Genomic DNA, 23,059 nt, shown 5'->3' with positions numbered 1-23,059 from the left:
TTTGCGCACCAATTTCGGCGCAGGACACCAGGCGGACACCTGGTAGATGTGGTCTCTTATGGTCAATCTTCCAATGATATGCCTACAAATACGTCACAATGCTGCAGACACCTTGGGGAAACATAGATCGGGCAGGCTCATTCCTTGCGCATTCACAGCCATATAAGGAGACAATGAAAAACAGAGCCTCAAAAATCCTGCTCATTTCCTGTTTGAAGTTTCATCTTGGTTTTGCCTGTAGCATCAGTTCTGGGGCACTCACAGATAATATCTTTGCAGTTTTGGAAACGTCAGAGTGTTTTCTTTCCATAGTCGAGCATCTTTTTGTGACAAAATATTGCGCTTAAAACGGGCACGTTTTTTTTATCCAATAATGAAATAGCGCCTCTATAGATTCAAGAGGTTAAAGCCTAATTTTAGCTAGCTAGCTAACAATTAACCTAGCTATGACAATTAGTTTGTAATGGTAGTAATATGAGTTGGGATGCTCTCGATGGTGTGGTGCAGCTGTAGAACCTTTTGAGGATCTGAGGACCCATGCCAAATCTTTTCAGTCTCCTGAGGGGGAATAGGTTCTGTTGTGCTTGGACCATGTTAGTTTGTTGGTGATGTGGACACCAAGGAACTTGAAGCTCTCAACCTGCTCCACTCCAGCCCCATCGATGAGAATGGGGGCGTGCTCGTTCCTCCTTTTCCTGTAGTCCATAAACATCTCCTTTGTATTGATCACGTTAAGGGAGAGGTTGTTTTCCTGGCACCACACGGCCAGGTCTCTGACCTCCTCCTTTTATGCTGTCTTGTCTTTGTTGGTGATCAGGGACCCCCGTTTTGAAGATCAGCATGGTGGATGTGTTGTTACCTACCCTTACCACCTGGGGGCAACCCATCAGGAAGTCCAGGATCCAGTTGCAGAGGGAGGTGTTTGGTCCCAGGGTCCCAAGTGTGTCTAGGTAAGCATCATCTAATAGTTTGGATTGGTCTGCCATGTAAAGCATAATCTAATAGTGTCTGGACTCTTTCGGATTTTTATATATTTTTTATTTAACCTTTATTTTACTAGGCAATCAGTTAAGAACAAATTCTTATTTACAATGACGGCTTACTTGTAAAGCCCCCCATGTCCAAAACCTCCCATAACCCGGACGACGCTGGGCCAATTGTGCGCCACCCTATGGGACTCCCGATCACGGCCGTTTGTGATACAGCCCGGGATCGAACCTTAGTGCTTTAGACTTGGGAGGTCCATATTCCTACTATGCAAATATGCAAGTAACACCTTCTGTATCCTTTGCATGTGACAAATAAACATAGATTTTATTTGATTAAGTGTTTTTACCAGAGACGGTAATGTGAAGAACAACATGACCTGCAACAAAGTCAGATTAGGATAAAGGCCAAGGACTAGATACAGTTTATTTTTACCTGGAGTTTTTCCTTATTGTAGGCTACTACTTTCACCACATTTAGTATTTACGTTTGTGGTTGTTTAGTACACTTCTCACTCTGTTTAGCACATGGCGTCACATGTGAATCGTTAAGAGATGGTTGTGGCTAACTAAGGCTCAAGAGGGTATGAATGATGCTGAATAGGTGTAGACAAAGAAGAGCTCTCCAGTAGGTGTACCAAAACATTCAAAGGTAATTTTCTCGAAAGTGGGGTTTAAATTATTTAACTTTCAAAGCAGAATTAATTTCCCATTGTTCCTCAACTGCAGTGTATGATGTACCATTGTATAGCTCTGAGTCTCTACTTTTCTGCAGAATTTACTGTGAATGTGGTCTCCGTGAAAGTGGGAACATTGCCTTTAAAACGTGCATTGTGGACAACGTGTGATCAGATTGAATCCATGCCTAAATGTCTTCAGGTTCACTGTTGTGATAGTTTAGAACCAAAGTAGAAAGTGGCTTGTATGTTGTGTTAGCTGGCACAACCCTCTTCAAGTTGTATAGAACAAAATCCATTGCCCATACACTTTGGAAATAAATGATTGATTCAATGCCTCGTCATGTAACAGGTCGCTTTTACTCCCCCTTTCAATATATTTCTCCCTTCCCTGGCAAAATCATCGCACTTCTCTCTCTACTAATAACGAACAGGATGTTATCAATCAATTACCAACTAATATGAAGGAGCAGTGCAGTGAGTGTTGTCCCCATGCCTTATGAGTCACTTCATTAATCAGCACATTCTCCTGTGTAGGAGCCCTACAGGCTTCAGTCTGCCAACACACACTACATTGTGAGCGTGAGTAGGGGGAGCGGGAGAGGCTCATTTCAGCTAGTTTGTCTCAATATTGTCATTTGTCTTGGCAACGCTCAGTGTTGATTTCTTAGGAAGTTTCTGTGGATTTGGAGCGATGTCTCGTTTATTAGCGACTTGAGGGCTTTTTACAGTGGTGCAGTGATGACAGGTGTGTGTGTGTGGGCGAGTGACAGGAGTGACGAGCTGCTTATTTCGCCCCCAATATAATCGAAAAGCATTATTCACAAAAGCATTATCCTTCAGCTTCTCAGCCTCCTGCATTTCAGTGACAGCATGGCTCTGTTGCGTTATTGAATAATAACTTTGAACTATTTTGCTCTGTTCTCACAAAAGAAGTGTAAAAAAAATAATAATCATAATTGTTCACAGAGTCTGGGACTACCGGTAATTTACTTGTTTTCCAAGGTGTTTATTGAGTGCATTTTTAGTACAATAGTTCTCAGAAAGTTACAGTTTACAAACTCGGACACATACTCGTCACAATATACAAGTGGTAGCTATACAGAGAGAGACACAAAGGAAATCAAACACACACAAACACATGTGGTTCCTTCGTCCTGTGTGTGCAGTAAAGTGAGGTCATCTTCCCTGTCGTGCTGTCCTCATCCTTATTGGCTGTCCTGAGCAATGCTGTGTGTGTGTGTGTGTGTGTGTGTGTGTGTGTGTGTGTGTGTGTGTGTGTGTGTGTGTGTGTGTGTGTGTGTGTGTGTGTGTGTGTGTGTGTGTGTGTGTGTGTGTGTGTGTGTGTGTGTGTGTGTGTCCATCCTCTGAAATACAAGAACACAGGAATAGAGGAATTAGATGGTTGTGTTAATCTTTAAATTAAACCATTCAACACTTTCCAAAACATGAATTAGCCTCGACATGTCTGCAACAGCAATCATCAGAAAGAATGGACACACTCAGGCCCACTTTTCAGACAGAGACCGGACAAATCAAAACAGGTGGCATTGTAAAATCTTATACCAAAGTATAAACTGGGTGGTTCGAGCCCTGAATGCTGATTGGTTGAAAGCCATGGTATATCAAACCGTATACCTTGTGTATGACACAACATTTATTTTACTGCTCTAATTAAGTTGGTAACCAGTTTATAATAGCAATAAGGCATCTCGGGCAATACGGCCCAGGGGGTGTGGTATATTGCCAATATCCAGACACTCCGCGTTGTGTTGTGCTTAAGAACAGCCCTTAGCTGTGGCATATTGACCATATACCACACCCCCTAGGCCATATTACTTAAGTAATCCACACAACAGTCCTTTTACATTTATGAATATATATATGAAGTAAATCAGGCACATATTTTGTAAGAGGAGTAGATGGGACAATGGCAAATTCTGAAATGGCTTTTATGGAGAGAGCACTGATTGCTTTTTCATGTCACAATATTGAAGTGGAATGCTATTAGAGTCAGCATTTTACTAAGACAAACATTAGCAAATGGAAAAATGAGAAAAATGGGAATTACAGACTGCACTGTCATCTCATTCACACAGACATGTTGCATGGCAAATACTTGAGACGTGGTTGATTGGAAGCGTAGCTAATTGATTGAAATGAGATCCTTGCATTGAGTAAATATCCATCATTAATCAGAAGAATGAATGGTTATGTGTAGCGTACTCCGGGCTTGTGTGAATGAGGTTGAAAGTCATTTGAACTGCTCAGTGTCAACCTGACGGGCTTAACGTCAGATTGTCACACAGGGTTTATTGAAACAACTCAGGTGGTCTTAGGTCTATATTATAGGCTGCACTACAACAAATATATATATATATATATATATATATATATATGTATATATGTATGTATATGTATATGTATATATGTATGTATATGTATATGTGTATATGTATGTATGTATATATGTATATGTATATGTATATATGTATATGTATATATGTATATGTATATATGTATATGTATATGTATATATGTATATGTATATATGTATATGTGCATATATATTTATGTATATATATATGTGTATATATACAGGATATATTAGATATCCAATATACCTTGCTTTAAAGAATAGTGCTACTGTTTTATAGTCTGCCAACTTCCTCTTTTCTCTCGTTTTCCCTCGGAGACACTCACTGTCAGGTTCTGACCCACTCTCCCTTCATCAAGAGCTGTGGTGGAGAAGCTGTGAGGGAGCCAATAGTGTGTGTGTATGTGTTTATGTGTGTGCATCTATGCCTGTATCAGTCTGTGTGCGTGTGTGTACGTGTATACCCTGGACCCAGCTCCATCCGTCTCTTTCCCTGCGGCCCCAGCAGGTGGCCTGGTCCCATGTCTGCCTTGTGCACTGGAGCAGTGATCCAGATAGAGGTCATTTCTCAGTCCTAGCTCAAGGCAGCCAGGCCTGGCGATGCCCAGACCTAAACCCACACCCAGACCTGGGCCCGAGACAGGTTCGTTACACCCCGGATAAATGAGCTGGAGCATGGCCAAGACGAGGATCAAGTGAGGGGTGGAGAGATGAGACAGAGGGGAGAAGGAAAGGGTAAAGGGGTTGAGGATACTTAATAACCTGCTAATGGGCAGCCATCGATTTCTAATTTCAGATGACACGGTAGGTACCTCAGTCTTAGTCATGGATCCACACTCCTCTTAAAATAATAGCCCAACGCTGTCCGTGGCTGGTTAGTGGTAACAGCAGGCTAGGATATCTGTGTTTGGGGAAGCAGTAGTTTGTCATTACACGACACCTAAGGATGCTGTTACAATGGATCGATACAATGATGTTAAGGTGTTTTGTGTTACAACTTTATACTTGGGCCTAATCTGTAGATAATCAACTGCCTTTCCCCTCTGCTGTCACTGAAATCAACAGGGTTCTCAGACAAATGCACTGTGATTCCTATGGCTATATGTGATTCATAAGTCATAATTCACTGCTACTGATTACAGCTGTATCTTTAACAGTGGTGAGTAGTTACTTTCCCATTGAATTCCTGCTTTAATGAAGTGGATGTTCCTGTGGATCAGCGTCTTCATTTGGCTCCTTTATTTGACTGGTAATAAAACAAGTTTTCACTTTGTCCGAGTCACATTCATCAGAGCAGTTCAACCTACCATGAACCAGCAGGTTCCTACACCTTGATGTCAGACATAGTTGAGACCCAGTGTGATTCGTTTAAGACCATCTTTGAGACTACACTACACCAATCACAGCCTGCTAGCATAGACAAGAGCTGGGCTTAGTAGTACAATCACCCCTATGTACCCGACAGACCCCCTCACGTCAGCTTCACCTCCTAGACCACCATCTAAAACATACTCAAAAGAATACTCTCTCTCAAACGCCAACCAGAAAGCATTCATGTCATCAGTCGTCTCCATCTTAAGAATAGACCTCTCCCACCAATTACAATAGTGTGCTCCACATATAGACATTGGTGCAAATCCTAACAACCAGTGAACATTTGACTTAAGTGGAAGTTTTCACCCCATTATGGACACATAAATGAATAGTGGACAAAGGATGTGGAATGTAACTTACCTATACTTACAATTTACATTTACATTTAAGTCATTTAGCAGACGCTCTTATCCAGAGCGACTTACAAATTGGTGAATTCACCTTCTGACATCCAATGAACTTAGATTTCAGTGTACTATATTAATAGCTATAAAGCAAGCCACTTAAGGTAACAGGTGTGTGGTGGACTAATGTATGAGCAGAACTCCTTGGAGGCGCTACATCCTCTTCTCCTAACACTGAGGCTATCCATATGGTGACACTGTAGTGGTCTGGAGAGATAAGTCAGTGGCTCAGCTCTAGCTGGCCATGGGGGACTGACTGTAGTGTGTGTGTGTGTGTGTGTGCGCCTCTGTAAGCTGTTTAAGTCTGTGTGTTCATCAGGATGGCATCAGGCATCTGTTGGCAAAGCCAGGCCCAGATGTTCGTACACACACACACACACACACGGAAAACTCTCCAATCTGAGGTGTCTTGATTCGCTTATCAGCTATTCATAAAATGCCAGAATATGAAGAAAATGACGCCATTCTGCAGCCAGAATGCCTAGAGAATGTCGAGGAAAATGAAGGCCATGTTTTAAATGGCAATGATATGTAGTTGTAATGAAATCCTGAACTTGACCCCCGCAACTCCATGATCATCTTTTCGATTCTTTATTTACCGTTACCGTTACTGTTTCCAAATACTCCACATTTGTGAGGATGTATGATATTCATTGCCAGTGCAATTACTATGAGGATGCATAGGAGATACATACCATAGACATTTGGCCAGATGAGACGAGACAGTCTCCACTCTCCTTCCCATTCTGGACGGTTCCAATCACTCCAACACAAACAACAAAGAAATGAAGAAGAACCAACATCATCTGTACATTAAGTGCTCATCAGCAAGACACAGCATGGATACACTCACATTTAACATGGGCTCTCCAGAGAATGGACGTTTTGGTCACCTTTTTTTATCCCTACAGTGGTTTTATACACATCTACAGAAACAGTAATTTGTACATGGTCCTTTGTACATTTATTTCCAGGTCAAAGTTATTTCAGGATTGTGACCCCTCAGCATTATATGTGTCCATCTCCATTACAATTCAGTGCACAAAAACGTCATCTTTGCCAAAAATGCAAGCAGAGAGAGTCTTGCACATACATATTCATACACATCACCTTCAATATGAAGATTTATTCTGAAGATATATTCATATTTAGTTAGAGATATACATATGTGTATATATTCTCCGAATCTGGGCGAGGCCGTTTCACTCGTCCTTTGGCAAGGCCATCAGCCCAGACATCGACAGGTAGTGTTAAGGTGAAAAAATGGAAGAGAGATCTGAGTTCCCTGCTTTTATGGTTAAAAAAAAACAAAAACAAGATATCAACAAATGTCTCAAAAGCTCTCCTTTCCCGTCGGGTCAACCTTTGACCTTGAGGAGATCTCCAAGATGTCAAAAGTTTTGAAGGAAGAAAAAATACAATTTGAGAAATGGTCAAACCCAATCAACCATACACCACTGTATGCCTCTGTATCATTTTCAGTATGTGTGTATAATGACAATGTATGGTGAATTTGAATTGCTTTCTTCCTACGCGCATTTCATACCGCTGCTCCTAGCCAGGCCAAGCATCCTCACTAGTCTTTGAAGAAGGCCTGGGTTCAAATGACATATCAGAGACCTTCTGATGACATGAACTTCCTCTTCAAAATGGCTTCCACTTGGTCCTCGTCTCCAGTCTACCATCATCCAGTCAGCCTGTGGTGGTCTGGGGTTACATTACAGTACAATACGATCATATTCTATATACCATGTGCTCCAGATGTGAAATTACACACTGATGATAATCCATGGATGATAGTATAGTCCATGGCCACAGATTAAGATGTGACAAAAGTATCTGAACCCATGGAACTCTGGGATAGTTCAGACTAGGATGATAATCTGTCCACTCCAGACTCCAGGACTGTAGAACTCACAGATTAAGATTAGAAAAAACATTCTCTGAACCCACTGAATTCTGGATCATAACTCATTATAACTCAGATTAGTGGAAGGTGATATTGAGTTAGTATTGGTCTGGACCCTGGTCTACTGCTATTATGATGTTCCATTAGATGAGGATGATAGTCTCGACCCTGGCGCGTCCCGACGGGTTGGGGGTCATTCGGTGAGGGGTGTAGTCCCTGCCTGCCTGAATGCTGCCCGACCCGTGGCACGGCGCCCCCTCCAGTCATGCCATGGTGGTGGGCGACTGGCACTGGCTCATCTGGACCTGCATGGAGGCAACGTTACTCAGGATCTTCTTCTGGTGGCCCGCCAGGGTCACACCTATCCTGAGGAGGTCTCTGGAAAGAGGGAGAGGGGGAGAGCGGAAGGGGGTGGGGTGGAAGAGGGAGAGGGGGGAGCAGAAGGGGGTGGGGAGGGGGAAGAGGGAGAGCAGAAGGGGGTGGGGGGAGAGAGAGAGAGAGAGAGAGGAAGAGAAAGCAAGACAGGACATATGTCAATACTAAAATGTGTATTAAGTACTGTATCTGCAATGCCTCAACTGTGTGCACTGAAGAAGCAAGTACATAAACATACATTCATTTGGTGTCTAATACATTTACACAGATAACCAAAGTCCCAAGTAATGTCAGGACTGTTAGCCACTGGCCTGGCTGTGAAGAAGAAAACAACAAGCCCAATGTGTCTGCCTCTCAGTGATCTGGCCTTTGCTCTCTTTGATGATTAAAATCATGATTCTACATTTCAGAAACAACATTATGAAGCCAGAAAGATGCTACAAAACATCAAATGCACAGAAAGCGGTGTTTCTTACGGACAATATTTGGACAGGATTATCATCGATTTTAGATGATATGTGTGTGTGTACATGAATGCTTGCTCACGAGTGTTTATGTGTGTGTTTCTGTGTGTGTGTGTGTGTTTCTGTGTGTGTGTGTGTGTGTGTGTGTGTGTGTGTGTGTGTGTGTGTGTGTGTGTGTGTGTGTGTGTGTGTGTGTGTGTGTGTGTGTGTGTGTGTGTGTGTGTGTGTGTGTGTGTGTGTGTGTGTGTGTGCGTGCGTGCGTGCATGCGTGTGTGAGCCTGTTACAATATACCTGTATTTTGTCATGTATTTAATTATAATATGTGTATTTTGTGTCATAAAATAGAAAAACCATTTGTAAAAAGCCCGAACAGCAACAACATGCTCAGTAAAGGTTACAGAAACGTGTGACTTGCTGTGACTGTGACATGTTGTTGTTAATCTACATAAATGGAGCAAGTCACTCTGGATGTGAAAATGAACATACCAAAATGAACTGCAAAGCACAATGGGTATTATTATTGGCCTTGTTTCGGGGCGGAGCTCATGTGAACAATACTTAGGATGCTTAGTTCATTTAGCAGACGCTCTTATCACCATAGTGCCATCAGACTTCTGATAACAAAAAATGGTATGTCAAATTATTTTGTATTTTGAAAATACAAATTACGGCTCTCGAAAGTATCTTGCTACAAAATACATCGGCGCATAGTTTAGCCCAGTGTAATACCAATTACAAAATACTCAGAAGTAATTGAAATACATATTTCAAATACATGTGACCTGAAATAATGCCCATCTCTGCATGTGTGTGTGTGTGACTCACTCAGAGGTCATCTGTGCTACCAGTTGCAAGGAGGTGAAGCCAGAGTTGAGAAAGTTGTCTCTGTACTGAGTCATCTTGAGGGCTCCCAGCCACTCTCCCACTGAACTGAAGGTGTTGAAGTCTGGGATAGAACGGTCCAACAGGGGCTGGGAAGGCCTGAAAGAGGAGAAGAGGAGGAGAGAGTGAGAGGAGGAGAAAGGGAGAGGAGGAGTAAGTAAGGGAGAGAGGGGGGAGAGAGAGGGAGAGAAAGAAAGAGGAGAGAGATGCTTTGATGGTGCAGAGTGGAGGTATAGGCATTCATGTTTAAGGAAGTTTGAATGTGCCTGGGTTGAGTATGTGTGTGTGTGTGAAGGGGGGGGGGGGTGTAGCCTACATATATTTCTCTATGTGTGTACTCACACTGCAGGGATGCTGGCCACTTGTTTGAGACTGGCTGGGTTGCGGATCATCTTGTCCAGGGTGTTGACGATGTCAGTGAAGCGTGGCCGGGCGTTGCGGTCCTTCTGCCAGCAGTCCAGCATGAGTTGGTGTAGGGCCGAGGGGCAGTCCATGGGAGGGGGTAGCCGGTAGTCCTGCTCTATGGCATTGATCACCTGGGGACAGAGAGGGGGGCAGAGGGTATTGTGGAGAAGGCAGAAGGTAGTCAGTAAGGGTCATGTCAGACAGGACTATTGTGGAGAAGGCAGAAGGTAGTCAGTAAGGGTCATGTCAGACAGGACTATTGTGGAGAAGGCAGAAGGTAGTCAGTAAGGGTCATGTTAGACAGGACTATTGTGGAGAAGGCAGAAGGTAGTCAGTAAGGGTCATGTCAGACAGGACTATTGTGGAGAAGGCAGAAGGTAGTCAGTAAGGGTCATGTTAGACAGGACTATTGTGGAGAAGGCAGAAGGTAGTCAGTAAGGGTCATGTTAGACAGGACTATTGTGGAGAAGGCAGAAGGTAGTCAGTAAGGGTCATGTTAGACAGGACTATTGTGGAGAAGGCAGAAGGTAGTCCGTAAGGGTCATGTCAGACAGGACTATTGTGGAGAAGGCAGAAGGTAGTCAGTAAGGGTCATGTTAGACAGGACTATTGTGGAGAAGGCAGAAGGTAGTCAGTAAGGGTCATGTTAGACAGGACTATTGTGGAGAAGGCAGAAGGTAGTCAGTAAGGGTCATGTTAGACAGGACTATTGTGGAGAAGGCAGAAGGTAGTCAGTAAGGGTCATGTCAGACAGGACTATTGTGGAGAAGGCAGAAGGTAGTCAGTAAGGGTCATGTCAGACAGGACTATTGTGGAGAAGGCAGAAGGTAGTCAGTAAGGGTCATGTTAGACAGGACTATTGTGGAGAAGGCAGAAGGTAGTCAGTAAGGGTCATGTTAGACAGGACTATTGTGGAGAAGGCAGAAGGTAGTCAGTAAGGGTCATGTTAGACAGGACTATTGTGGAGAAGGCAGAAGGTAGTCAGTAAGGGTCATGTTAGACAGGACTATTGTGGAGAAGGCAGAAGGTAGTCAGTAAGGGTCATGTTAGACAGGACTATTGTGGAGAAGGCAGAAGGTAGTCAGTAAGGGTCATGTTAGACAGGACTATTGTGGAGAAGGCAGAAGGTAGTCAGTAAGGGTCATGTTAGACAGGACTATTGTGGAGAAGGCAGAAGGTAGTCAGTAAGGGTCATGTTAGACAGGACTATTGTGGAGAAGGCAGAAGGTAGTCAGTGACAGGTGGCCATTTGAGGTTCATGCTATGTTTAAATCCAATGATATCTTGATGTAATATTCCTGTTATCATTTTTGGTATGTTCCTGTTGTAATTTGTATACATTACATTGATACCTGTATATGTTTTATATGTAATAAAACATATTTGAATCCAGAAGTTCATGCTAGACAGGGGTCTAAATATGGCTGCTCAGAGTGACAAGGTAGGTGGACCATTGCCAGACAGTACCGTAGAGAAGGCCAATTAGGAAGACATCCGAGGGAAGTCACTAGACTCCAGTTCATGATTACAGGAGATCAATAATGTGCAGTAAATCAGAGAATTGTAGGAAAAGCGGAGATATATAGAAGCCTTTCTGCTTCCCTTCTACTTTCCCTCTTCCTCTAGACCCCTTTGCTAAATCACTGTAACACCAGGCCCTAGTTTCTCTGTTTCATTGAGTGGTTAGTGAGCAATTCACTTAGCGTCAATCTCTCTCTCTCCCTCTATCTGTCTGCTTCTCTCTCTCCCCCTCTCTCTCACCGATTAATCTACAGACAGCACTCAGGCTGAGGTGCCCTTCCTACTTGACACTAGCGAATCACACGTCTGCATAAAAGAATGGAGAGGACCTATACTCTGACACTGTGGGAAAGTGTCTTGGGAATGGGCTGAGTGCATATAATTAATGTGGTGAAATGCAGGTACTTGACACTTGTTCCGTAGAAACTGCAAAGGCTATGAAGGCCTGATGGTAGATAAGTAGTGCTGTGCTGTAGCTATGCTGCACATGGCCTTATACAAGGACAAAAAGGGTTTTCGATAGAAAGACAAACGCTCGGTCCCTCTCGAAATCGTAGCATGTTCATATGGTATACCATATGACGGATTGTTACCCCTTAAAGGTTGAATCAGGGAAAAGTCAGGAAAAGTCAACACCGATAGAGATTCTAGCGTGTGAAATTGAATCAGCATCAGAAATGACACTCAATAGGTGCCCATGCTACCACTGCAATTCAGCAGAATCTTGACAAATGGTGCATAAGTGTATGTGAGTGCATTTACATGCATGTGAGTGTGTGTGTGTACTTATCATAGGTGTGTAAGTGGGCATGTGTATGTGCACACAGACTTGTGTATTTGTGTTGGTCAGTGGATCATGTGTGCATTAGCCTGTGTGCCTGTGTGTGCTTTGTGTGTGCGAGTTGGCATGTGTGTTATTAGTGTACACAGATGAGTGTGTGTTCTGCCTGAAGAGAACAGCAGGCCATGCTGTGAGCAATGCCAGGCCTCCTCCCTGTGTGTGTCCCACCAGTCGCTGCAGGCATGCTGCTGGCCCAGAGAGGGAACATCTGCTGGCTTGGCCAGGCCTGGTGAACCAGGCTCCAGAGAGACCCGTTGGACGGATGGGGATATGGAGCTCATTGGTGTGTGTGTGTGTGTTGGGGGTGTTTGTGAGTGTGAGCATGTGTGATAGATCTCATTGTGTGAGATTCGGGGGATGTAGCAAAAAGAAGGACAGAGGGGGTAATGTGCATGTGTGATATTCTGCCTCTGTGAGAATCTGCTCATTGTCAAGGACATTTCCAGTGGGAATCCTCTTGTCTAGCTGAGTTGTTATGTCTGAGAAGGTTCCATTTTATGACACAACATAAACAAATAGAAGGGTTGTCTGAATACTCATTCACTGCCTCTGCTTTGGGGTCTTAGCCCGGTTACTGTAAAATCACTTTTGTGACTACTGCTTATGTAAAGAGGGCTTCATTAATTAATTTGATTGATTGGAATTTTGAATTCTATGAATATTTCTATACACCTTAGAACAACATTTAAAAGTTCAACATGACAAAAATACTCACATCCTGATTAGACATGTCCCAGTAGGGTCTCTCTCCGAATGACATCACCTCCCACATGACGATGCCGTAGCTCCACACGTCACTGGCTGAGGTGAACTTCCTGTAGGCGATGGCCTCTGGAGCCGTCCACCTCACCGGGATCTTACCCCCCTGAGAGGGAGAGAGAGAGGGGAGGAATAGAGGGGAAGGGAGGGGGAGAGAGAGGGGGTGAGGGAGGGGGGAGCGAGAGAGAGAGAGAGGGGAGGGGAGGAATAGAATGTGAGGGAGGGGGAGAGAAAGGGGGGGTGAGGGAGGGGGGAGCAAGAAAGAGAGAGAGAGAGGGGGGGGGGTGGAGAGGGAGAGTGAGAGAAGAGGGAGAGAGGGAGGGCAGAGCAAGAGAGGGGAGCGAGAGAGAACGACATGATTAGTCCAATTAAAACCCTTCGAACCAAAAGACAACTACAATCTCTCTATCCCTCCACTCCTCCTTCCCTTCATCCCCTATCGATCCAGCAGCAGGGCACGTCTGTTCCTCCTCACACATCGAACCACAGCACATCTCTCCCAGTGCCCATGAGTTTGAATAAAAGGGTTTTGGTCGGGGTTTGAGAGCGCCTGTCGAGCGTGTCTGTTTGTAATTGGCCTACCTGGGTACTGATTGAAATTGACGGGTGGCTTGTTTAAGATTTCCTCTACACACACACCTGTTTGTAGGCCCCTTGGCGGTTTCCATTGTATCCGGCCAGGCCAGCTTAATAATGCCAATTAGTTCAACCTGTGCATGTGTAGATAAGCCGGGCTTGAAAGGAGAGACGGGAGAGCGAGACAAGGCCCACCCTGCTCTCCTGGCTTTCTCCCTCAGTCCCACCGGGACTTTGACCAGGAGATGTATTGTGTGTGTATGTGTGTACATGCGTGTGTGTGCGTGCATGGATGTGCAAGATAGTGCGTGTGTGTCTGTGTGTGTGTGTGTGTGTGTGTGTGTGTGTGTGTGTGTGTGTGTGTGTGTGTGTGTGTGTGTGTGTGTGTGTGTGTGTGTGTGTGTGTGTGCGTGTGTGTTTAGAGGTCCAAAGGACTCAGACTGAGCTCGTTAAGGCCCAGCTCAGAGCGTTTGACCTCTGTGAGCTCCTAACCCTGAACATGATGTTAACCTCTGACCTCAGTGGAGGCAGAGCAGGGAGGCAGGAGGGGGATGTGTGAGTGGAAGTGTGGTTTTGTAATTCGTTGAGAAAAAGAAGACTGATGGATATCTATCTAAGCTCTGATGACCGTTTTTCTCAGATCCCAGGGTTCTTCTTCCAGTAACTAATGCCTCTCATCTGATTCCAGGCACCAGAAGGCTCTATCTTTTACCTCCGTTCTGTCAAAAGGCTATAGAAAAACACATGAATACAAGATCAACTGCACCAATGAAAAGAAACCCAGCTCCCTCCATCTAATCTCTAACTTTGCTAGACCCAAGCTTCAAAGAGACTATTTCGACTTGGACACACACCAGTTGAAAAGAACAGTAAGAAATATAAATACACTGTCCCTTCCAAGTTCCTCTATCTGACCTCTAACCTCAATGCCTTGTATTAGAGCCTCTCCATATCAATCACATGTCAATCAAATGTATTTATACAGCCCTTTATAGATAAGCAGCTGTCACAAAGTGCTTCACAGTAACCTACAACTCAGAAGAGCAAGCAATGCAGAAGCACGATGGCTAGGAAGACCTTCTTATCCCCCCCCCCCCCACCACCACCACCACCACGTCGCCTTGCACCGCTCCTCACAGACAGGCTAAGCTAATAACATTTTCACGGCTGCCGCGTTCGTGAGGCAGCTATGCAGATCGTCAGTAATTACCTCTGTGGGCGAGCTAGTTGCTAGCGCTCCGGCCCTGCCAAAACAACACTTTAATAACACAAAGTGCTGCTGAACAGAACAGACCGGGCAGGAAAACAGACAGAGGAAGAAGACAAATATATAATAAAAAGCAGCATTGGATTTTTATTTATTAACTTAGGAGGAGAAAATACTATGAATACCCCAGGGAGGGAGAGAGAAAGAGAGAGAGAGAGAGAGAGAGAAGGAGAGAGAGAAGGAGAGAGAGAGAGAGAGAGACAGAAAGAGAGACAGAAAGAGAGACAGAAAAAGAGAGAGAGAGAGAGAGAGAGAGCATGCGTGTGTCTGAGACAGCCAATACCATTTCACTCACAAGGCAGGCAGTACAAGCCAGTGAGAAAGGAACATGCCGTTCTATGTGGTGGCCTGGAGTCTTAGAGAGCACACACAGAGACATGCCTTCATGTAAAACAACCGCTCTAAGCTGAAACGCATATCAACCTCCAGCTCCATCAATCTCTTCAGCTAGCTGCTCATCCCATGAAGAATATTCACATCTTAATGTCAACATGAGAGCATCATTGCTCTCTCACGAAGTCTTTGGAAACTAGATTATATATACACAACGTGACTTTAGGCCACAAAACAACAGTTTTATACTTGATTATTGCAGAGCGGCCATACTGAGACATGAGGAACTGATTCTCACTTCAAACAGTTCCCTCCAGATCAACTTCCAACACCAGCAGTGGGGCACCACGCTGATGTCAACAAGATGATCTGACACAAAGGAAGTCGTACTGACTAGCTGTGACTAGTTGTAACTGGTCATGAGCGGTTGTGACAGATGAAGTGACAGGTGTAGTGACACATCTGGGGTACACCTGAAGAGAGTGGACAGAGTGCTGTCAGGGTTAAGCAGGATCATGGGACATGGCGGTGTGTGACAGACAGGTCTGAGGGAAGGAACACGTGTTCAGGTGCGTGTTGAGGGGCGCCCTGGGAAACATGAGAAAATAAAAAGGAAATGGATGCCTGATCAAAACGGTGCTGTGAGCATGAGTGGCAGTGTGCAGCCTTTTCCTCTTCCTTCTCCATGAGTTCACCTATAACTCCAAAACCTGCAAAAAGGCCCTGGATGTGCGTATGTTCTTCAGCTTTTACACGTGGGACACCTGCAATTGCTAACGTGTACTATGAGAGATGCAGTATGTACCCAGCAATTCAATGGAGCAGGTCACTAGCAATCTATAGACTGAAGGAGAAAGTGGAGCAATGCCCTGCCTTGGTGTCGTAGTGAATGTAGATGAAATCCCCTGAACGATCTTCTCCCACTATGAGAGTCCTCAAGCCTTTAACACTGTGTTTTGTTTTTCATTGCTGATGCCTGCAACCTCACCCACCACATCTCTCCAAGAAACATCAAACAGAGCCATCATGTTGTTGATAAAGCAGCAGCTGTCCCCAAATGGAGAAATGGTGGAATAACCATGAGTGAACTCCCAGTAATGCCCATGACACAGTACCATTTCCCAACATCTCGGTAATCCATTCCTAAACAATGCACACTCAAGTAGTCCCGAGCACATTTACTTAGGCTGGGCAAAGTGCTCCATCAACTGACGTTTAATGTCCCGAAAGCAATGATCGCTGGCAGTCCAAATATACGCACTCACACACGCACGCACGCAGGCAGGCAGGCAGGCAGGCAGGCACGCAGGCAGGCAGGCAGGCAGGCAGGCAGAATGCACCCCAGGGACTGTCTGGGAGAGGCAGGCCCTTCTACCGTTCCACTGTCTACAGGGCAATGGAGAATAGGTTCCACTTCAAACTTCAAAGGAACTTACATTTGACTCCCTGGAACTATTTCAGGCATCATTTCACCAAGTTCCCACATATTCTATGGCTATTTAATTCAATTAAATAGTCTAGTTTAGGAGTCACATGAGGTCTATGCTCCTCTATAGGACAAAGTTATTTTAACACACTTCTCAGGTGGTCTCAAAGTGGTATGAAATCCGACCTTTAATAAACTGTGTCTGTGTAGTTTTGCAGTTAATATATACCTTCACATCGTCAACTTGATGACACCACCTCTGGAAATGCCCTCTCCCCTTGAGTAACTTCCTCTGTGACCCCTAATGACTCAGGAGCCACTATGGGCCCCTCAAATTCAACCCAGCGTGGATCCTATGTTTTTATCATGCATTTGCACATCTTTGTCAGGCTTTTCCAGTGGTTTAATATTAGACTGCGACCTTGGATTCTGTCCCCTTGAGATGACTCTGAGGAGGTTGAACATAGGCAATTACAGCTTACAGCACACTGAGACTCATCACATAAGAGATCTGGGACCTGGGATGTTGAAGAACGAACTGATGTGTCTCTTCTTGTGTCATTTAACAGTGTCACAGTGTTTTCTGTTCTCAGGAACTAGCATGCTGTGACCCTTTCTCTCTCTCTCTCTTTTATCTCTCACTCTCTCTCTCTGTTCTCTATCTCTCTGTCTTTCTCCGTTCTCTATCTCTCTCTCTTTATGTCTCTCTCTGTCACTCTCTCGGTTTTTCTCTTTTCGAGGACCCATTAGACAAAAACTATAGAAGAATCTGACACCTGACTTAATTTGTGGTAGCTCGCTAGCTTACTAACTGACAGACTGGCCAGAAACATCCCATATTGTCTACTGTCAGTCTATGAACTGTGGCGTTATGACAAAATCTTTGTCCCATATTAAACCTGGTTGCCCATTCAGTGTGCCGTGCAGTGGAATAGCATGCCTGAATCATGCTCGGCCCACACAGTGTGCATCAATGCCCACCTCAGACATAGATATCAGCCCGATCCGGCACACGTGACGAGGTATAAATCAAACATGAAAACAGTTGGAGAAGAAGCCATATTCCCCCACTTTGACAATGGAGTCTGGATGGATGCGTTTGTCAAGCACTTCCTGGTACAGTTTTCATTATTTTCTACAGCAATGTAAATACAAATTGTCTACAATCAAGAGAAGCAAAGAAGAGCCCTTGGGTCATGTTCATAAGGGACTAAACAGAAGAAAACAGACTGAAAAAGTAACTATTGTGCTTGTCCAATAAAATAACGCTTGTTTTTTGTTGTCTGTTGTAAAACGTTTTAAAAGTTTTCCATTACGTGCTGTAATGAACACAACCCTCATAACAAATAAAATAGAATTGAACACAACCCTGTTAGGGACATGAATGCTGCATAAGCTCAGGGTCTATATTGGTCCCTATAAAAGCACTCTTGAGAGCAAGGACATCCTGGCCCTTTAGACCAAATGGCAACTTTCCTCCAAGTTTTTCACTTCTTTACCCTTAAGTCCCCTGTAACTTTGACCACATCAATATTTCACACAAGTGACAAACTTACAAGAGGCTTTGGGCCATATGCCAAGGAAAAGGGGGGGAAAGAGGAAAGGATGCAAATGGAAGACAATCAAACAGCAAAGGGTTTGATATCGCCAGACGGTTAGTGTGGTGAAGCCATAGACATTAAAACCCGAAGAGAGTAGCGCTGACGTCATCCACATATTGGCACCAAAGTATCGCTAAGGATCATGGTGAAAGTGGCCGTAACTAACAAAGGATCATGGTTTATGTAATCGTTTTCATCCTGCCTGAACCACGGTGCGTTGTTTAAGGCACTCCCGAGTGCGGATAGGGTGTTCACACCAGTCCTAGCCAATTGAACTAAGGGGGTAAACGCAGCAGAGTTCGGTAAAACCATGTTGGTGTGTCCATTCAACTATATTCACCCCAACTCTACTCTCTTTCAAACTGCGTCTACCCTGTAGGCTGATATACAGAAAAAATGGTTATTCGACTGTCCCCGTAGTAGAATCATTTTTGGTTCCAGGTAGAACCCTTTAGGGGTTAATGTAGAGCCCTCTGTGTAAAGGGTTCTACATGGACCCTAAATGGGATCTTCAAAGGGTTCTCCTATGGGGGCTAAGAGTGTAGCCCAAAAATACAAATTGGCCACATGAGAATCTCTGGTATTTTAACAGAATTTTTAAGCTTTTTTTGCGCATTTTGATCTTGACTAGGGTGCAAATTGCTGGGACCGGGGCTGCAAAGCGTGCTGAGTCACACACCTAAAATAGCATTGAGGGACTGTGGTTGGGATTGGGACCAGTTCGTGCGGGAGTGGGTGGGAGTCGGACACGAAGTCGGCAGGAGCGGACGGGCCTGGTATGAAAAGCAGCGAGAGTGGGAGGGAACGGGATGAAGAAAACAGTCCCGCGCAGAACTCTACATGGACGCACTCACACTTATACGCATTAACATAACCATACACACACAAACAACCCTCAGTCTCAACATACATTGTGTGACACGGGAGGCATCTGCCCAACATACAACCACATTCAACCACTCTTGAATCACAAATGCCAGCTCTCTCTACTCCTCAGGGCATTGGCTTTCAATACAATGTGTGATTGCATTGCACTTTCCAGTCACCAATCTTTTTCACACAGACAACCTCTCACCGTTAGCCACTAAAAGCCTTTCACATCTTTAACCACTAACACACAGCAAATACTGTGTGACACACCACTCATCATGTCGACACTGCCTGTCCTTCCTTGAGCCTTTGGGTCACTCAGGGAAAAGACTAGATAGATACAGTTGAAGTCGGAAGTTTACATACACTTTAGCCAAATTTAAGCTCAGTTTTTCACAATTCCTGACATTTAATCCTTGTACAAATTCCCTGTATTAGGTCAGTTAGGATCACCACTTTATTTTAAGAATGTGAAATGTCAGAATAATAGTTGAAAGAATTATTTATTTCAGCTTTTATTTATTTCATCACATTCCCAGTGGGTCAGAAGATGACATACGCTCATTTAGTTTTAGGTAGCATTGCCTTTAAAGTTGGGTGAATTTTGGCCCATTTCTTCTGACAGAGCAGCTGGAACTGAGTCACGTCTATAGGCCTCCTTGCTCACACACGCTTTTTCAGCTCTGCCCACACATTTTCTGTAGGATTGAGGTCAGGGCTTTGTCATGGCCACTCCAATACCTTGACTTTGTTGTCCTTAAGACATTTTGCCAGAACTTTGGAAATATGCTTGGTGTCATGGAAGATCTATTTGTGACCAAGCTTTAACTTCCTGACTGATGTCTTGAGATGTTGCTTCAATATATCCACGTAATTTTCCTACCTCATGATGCCATCTATCTTGTGAAGTGCACCAGTCCCTCCTGCAGCAAAGCATCCCCACAACATGATGCTGCCACCCCCGTGCTTCACGGTTGGGATGGTGTTCTTCGGCTTGCAAGTCTCCCCTTTTTCCTGCAAACATAGCGATGGTCACTATGGCCAAACAGTTCTATTTTTGTTTCATCAGACCAGAGGACATTTCTCCAAAAAGTACGATCTTTGTCCCCATGTGCAGTTGCAAACCGTAGTCTGGCATTTTATGGCGGTTTTGGAGCAGTGGCTTCTTCCTTGCTGAGTGGCCTTCAGGTTGTGTCGATATAGGACTCGTTTTACTGTGGATACAGATACTTTTGTACCTGTTTCCTCCAGCATCTTCAGCTTCAGAAGCTTCTGAAGCCATGACATCATTTTCTGGAATGTTCCAAGCTGTTTAAAGGCAGCTTTAACTTAGTGTATATAAACTTCTGACCCACTAGAATTGTGATACAGTGAATTATAAGTGAAGTAATCTATCTGTAAACAATTGTTGGAAAAATTACTTATGTCATGCACAATGTAGATGTCCTAACCAACTTGCCAAAACTAGAGTTTGTTAACAAGAAATTTGGGGAGTGGTTGAAAAATGAGTTTTAAGGACTCCAACCTAAGTGTATGTAAACTTCCGACTTCAGCTGTAGATAGATAAATGTAGAGATAGAACTATAATAGTGCTAATATAGTTGTAGAAATAAGTAGAAAGAAAAAGAGAAAGAAGGTAAACTGATGTCCATAGTGTGAGCTCCAGCCCCAGGGTTAACACTATGCAATGTTCCCCAGCACCTCTCTGGAGGCCAGGTAATTGGTCACCCCAAAATAGGAGGAACACATCACAAAGTAAGGACAGGAAAAATGAGGTGATTCATTTGCAGGAGGAGGAGGTCGATGGCGACGGTAATTCACGGGTCGCCGGCGGAATAACATTTTCCTTATTCCCTCGGCCTTCGCTCGCCGCGCTGGCCTCGCTCTGTGATTGCCTTGGTGTTCACCTCGTAACCGGCGGAGGGAGGTCAGCGATTGAAAGGAGCTGCCGTGGCATTGTGGAGGAATGGCAGCATGCATAGCTTAATTAGAGGAATACATGAGAGACCCAAGGACCCCGACTCTCTGCCAAACATCTCCACAACTTCTCCCCTGTGGATAGAGAACATTCCCAGAACGTTCCCACAGGACAGTCAGGACCAAGCTAGTGCTCAGACACGGTAAGGTCAAGGGGAATGGTTGAAGAGACTGTTGCGTGACTCTGGTTTGCTTATGGGTGGAGTGCAAATGGCTGTTTATGTCTATGTGTTATGTGTCAGGCCTCTAATGTCATAGAGGTCCTATCTCAATGGGAATAGCTGGGTTGGGTAAAGGTTAAGCACACAAACAGTTGCTGTCTTTTTTTGAAAGGAGTCCATAATAAAGCCAAAATCTATCTATATTTTGAATCCCTTTACAGTATGAAACCCTTGAGATGCATCATCTAATATTCAAGAAGTCTTGTACATGAAACAGGCAAACATCAAAAACATAATCTATAGTCCAATTCTAACCTTTTACCCCTTCTGAACCTCTGTAGCATCAACAAGATTGACAGCCGACAGAAGGTGATCTTGTATTTCTTATTTATTTGTTGTTCAGGAAAAACACCTTTAGCAGGGCTTACAGAGACCCATGTTGGTCTGCCTTCCTAGTGGCCAATTCACTTCCCAAACCCACCAACAGGAGGTCACGTCCCCTCTACAAAACCTGTCACACTTCCCGTTCACACCTGAGACTCAGACACATTCAAGCACACACACACACACACACACACACACACACACACACACACACACACACACACACACACACACACACACACACACACACACACACACACACACACACACACACACACACACACACACACACACACACACACACGCACGGTTGAGTTCTAATATAGTCATCTTCTGATGATGGAGCATCTGCTCTCTAAATAAAGGTAGACGTGGGTTTGTATTGTTGTTGTTTTGTCCTTGATTTCTCAAAGATCATCTCCAATGTTTAGATAGATAAGAACTAAATTTAGTCTCCTATATTTGTACTATGGTAGCTGATGTTTAGATGTCTTACCACCTTTATTTTTAGAACATCTTAGAGTTTTTAGTTGTAAATGACTCATACATATTGGAATATATTTGATTTCCTCATGCACAGTGTGTGCATATAAATTATTTTACAAAAGTTGCCCTCAGGCAGTTTCGTCAAAGCAGCGAGCCATTTCACTATATCCTTTACTACAACTGACCTCACAAAAGAACAGACTCTGGTGTACTGCACCAGGCAGACACACTGTATTCCCTCCAACTGTCAGGAGCAACCGAATAATAAACCATTACAAATAACTAATTAGCAGAGTCGTTTCAAATGAAAGTCAATGCAGGTCACACACACTCACACAGCAAGCCCTCATAACCTTGCACTGCATTCAGATACGAGTGTGTTGTGGATGACATCCAAAACAGAGCGGGGAGGAGATGGAGTCAGATACACCAGCCATAGTGTCTAATAATTATAAATCTGTTCCTCTGTGGTGTTAATTAGGGGCCCAAACCCTTCCATGATGCCCCAGGAATAATGCATGATGAGCGGGGGAAGGGGGCAGGGCGACCAGGGCCAGTTCCTGAGGAGTGTGGAGGGACGGTGCCCTAGCTGTCAGTTTGAGGGGCTGAGATGCTCTTTGGTTTCCCTGCATCCCGCGCATCCCAATGACAGAGGGGAGAGAGGAGTTCTTCCCCAGAGTCTCTGCATTAATGAAGATGTGACAGTCAAGGTCCGTGACTATTACAAAGAGGGAGGAGAAGGAAGAGAGAAGGCTTGTGGAATGTAAAAGAGGATAGATGGAGGTAAGGAAGCGAGTGACTGAGAAAGAGAAAAGTGAGTGGCAAGGAAGAGTGGCAAGGAAGAGTGGCAAGGAAGAGTGGCAAGGAAGAGTGGCAAGGAAGAGTGGCAAGGAAGAGTAGCAAGGAAGAGTGGCAAGGAAGAGTGGCAAGGAAGAGTGGCAAGGAAGAGTGGCAAGGAAGAGTGGCAAGGAAGAGTTGCAAGGAAGACTGGCAAGGAAGAGTG

At 44.4% G+C, this 23,059-nt stretch overlaps 1 protein-coding gene across 3 annotated transcripts in view; it reads right to left on the bottom strand.

Moving 5' to 3' along the window:
* Positions 1 to 2,657: 2,657 nt before the first annotated feature.
* LOC135558633 (ephrin type-B receptor 1-like) overlaps positions 2,658 to 23,059 on the bottom strand; it is a 362,430-nt gene continuing 342,028 nt past the window's right edge. For 2 of the 3 annotated variants that reach the window (XR_010458378.1, XR_010458379.1), the window contains exons 13-17: positions 12,932 to 13,081; positions 9,792 to 9,985; positions 9,393 to 9,548; positions 6,514 to 8,105; positions 2,658 to 3,030 (exon numbers count right to left, since the gene is read on the bottom strand). Coding sequence is in view for 1 of the 3 variants with exons in the window: in XM_064992582.1 (XP_064848654.1) it covers positions 7,991 to 8,105; positions 9,393 to 9,548; positions 9,792 to 9,985; positions 12,932 to 13,081 (615 nt within the window). In the remaining 2 variants the exon portion in view is untranslated. Of the gene's footprint in view, positions 3,031 to 6,422; positions 8,106 to 9,392; positions 9,549 to 9,791; positions 9,986 to 12,931; positions 13,082 to 23,059 lie in introns of those variants that run through there. The other variant, XM_064992582.1, reaches the window with a different exon arrangement.

This window comes from Oncorhynchus masou, chromosome 17 (assembly GCF_036934945.1).
Source record: "Oncorhynchus masou masou isolate Uvic2021 chromosome 17, UVic_Omas_1.1, whole genome shotgun sequence".
Lineage (NCBI taxonomy): Eukaryota > Metazoa > Chordata > Actinopteri > Salmoniformes > Salmonidae > Oncorhynchus > Oncorhynchus masou.
Note: the sequence above shows the minus strand (reverse complement) of the source record. Positions and strands in the feature narration are given on the sequence as shown.